The 758-nt window shown below is 61.7% G+C and overlaps 1 protein-coding gene across 1 annotated transcript in view; it reads left to right on the top strand.

Annotated features, from left to right (window-relative positions):
* MAN2A2 (mannosidase alpha class 2A member 2) overlaps positions 1 to 758 on the top strand; it is a 53,939-nt gene that overhangs the window by 27,048 nt on the left and 26,133 nt on the right. Inside the window, 1 exon segment of the mRNA XM_006769602.2 lies at positions 51 to 184. Within this exon segment, the coding sequence (XP_006769665.1) occupies positions 51 to 184 (134 nt within the window).

Raw genomic sequence — 758 nt, 5'->3', positions numbered from 1 at the left:
TTCCCAAGGTCACTGTTGGCTCCGCCCGGACTCACAGCCCCCGCCCGCAGGCCAGCTGGAGGTGATCCTGGACCGGCGGCTGATGCAGGATGACAACCGCGGCCTGGGCCAGGGGCTCAAGGACAACAAGAGGACCCGCAACCACTTCCGCCTCCTCTGGGAGCGGCGCACGCTGGGCAGCGAGGTAGGGTCGGGGCCTCCCTTCCGGGGGTGGCCCTGGGGTGCAGCGAGGGCTCGGGGAGCACAGCTAGAGCGGGACAGGGATGGCGAGAGGACGGCCTGGTGCCTTAATCATTCAAGCCCTGGCTGGTTTTGCTCAGTGGATAGAGCGTTGGCCTACAGACTGAAGGGTCCCGGGTTTGATTCCGATCAAGGGCACATGTCTGGGTTGCAGGCTCGGTCCCCAGTGTGGGAACTGCTGGAGGCAGCCGATCCATGATTTTCTCTCATTATTGATGTTTCCATCTCTTCCCCTCTCCTCCTCTCTGAAACCCATACAAATATATATTTTAAAAAGAAAAGCCATTCAAGCAGCAAAGGCTGGTGGCTTGAACCTGAGCCATGGGAGGGAGAAGTCGGGTGGATGTGAGGACACAGCAGGGGTGGGACTGGAGACCAGGCAGAGGGAAGTGGGGTTCTGGGCCAGGGGAAGGGGGACGGGGCTAGGGACAGAGCTGCCCCACGCGGGACAGTCGCTGCCCCGAGGACAGTCCAGCGCAGCCTGAGTGTGAGGTCCAGGTCAGCCACCCAAGTGTGTC

This window comes from Myotis davidii, unplaced genomic scaffold (genome assembly GCF_000327345.1).
Source record: "Myotis davidii unplaced genomic scaffold, ASM32734v1 scaffold324, whole genome shotgun sequence".
NCBI classification, from domain to species: Eukaryota; Metazoa; Chordata; class Mammalia; order Chiroptera; family Vespertilionidae; genus Myotis; species Myotis davidii.
The sequence above is the reverse complement of the archived record's forward strand: the minus strand, read 5'-3'. Positions and strand labels throughout refer to the sequence as shown.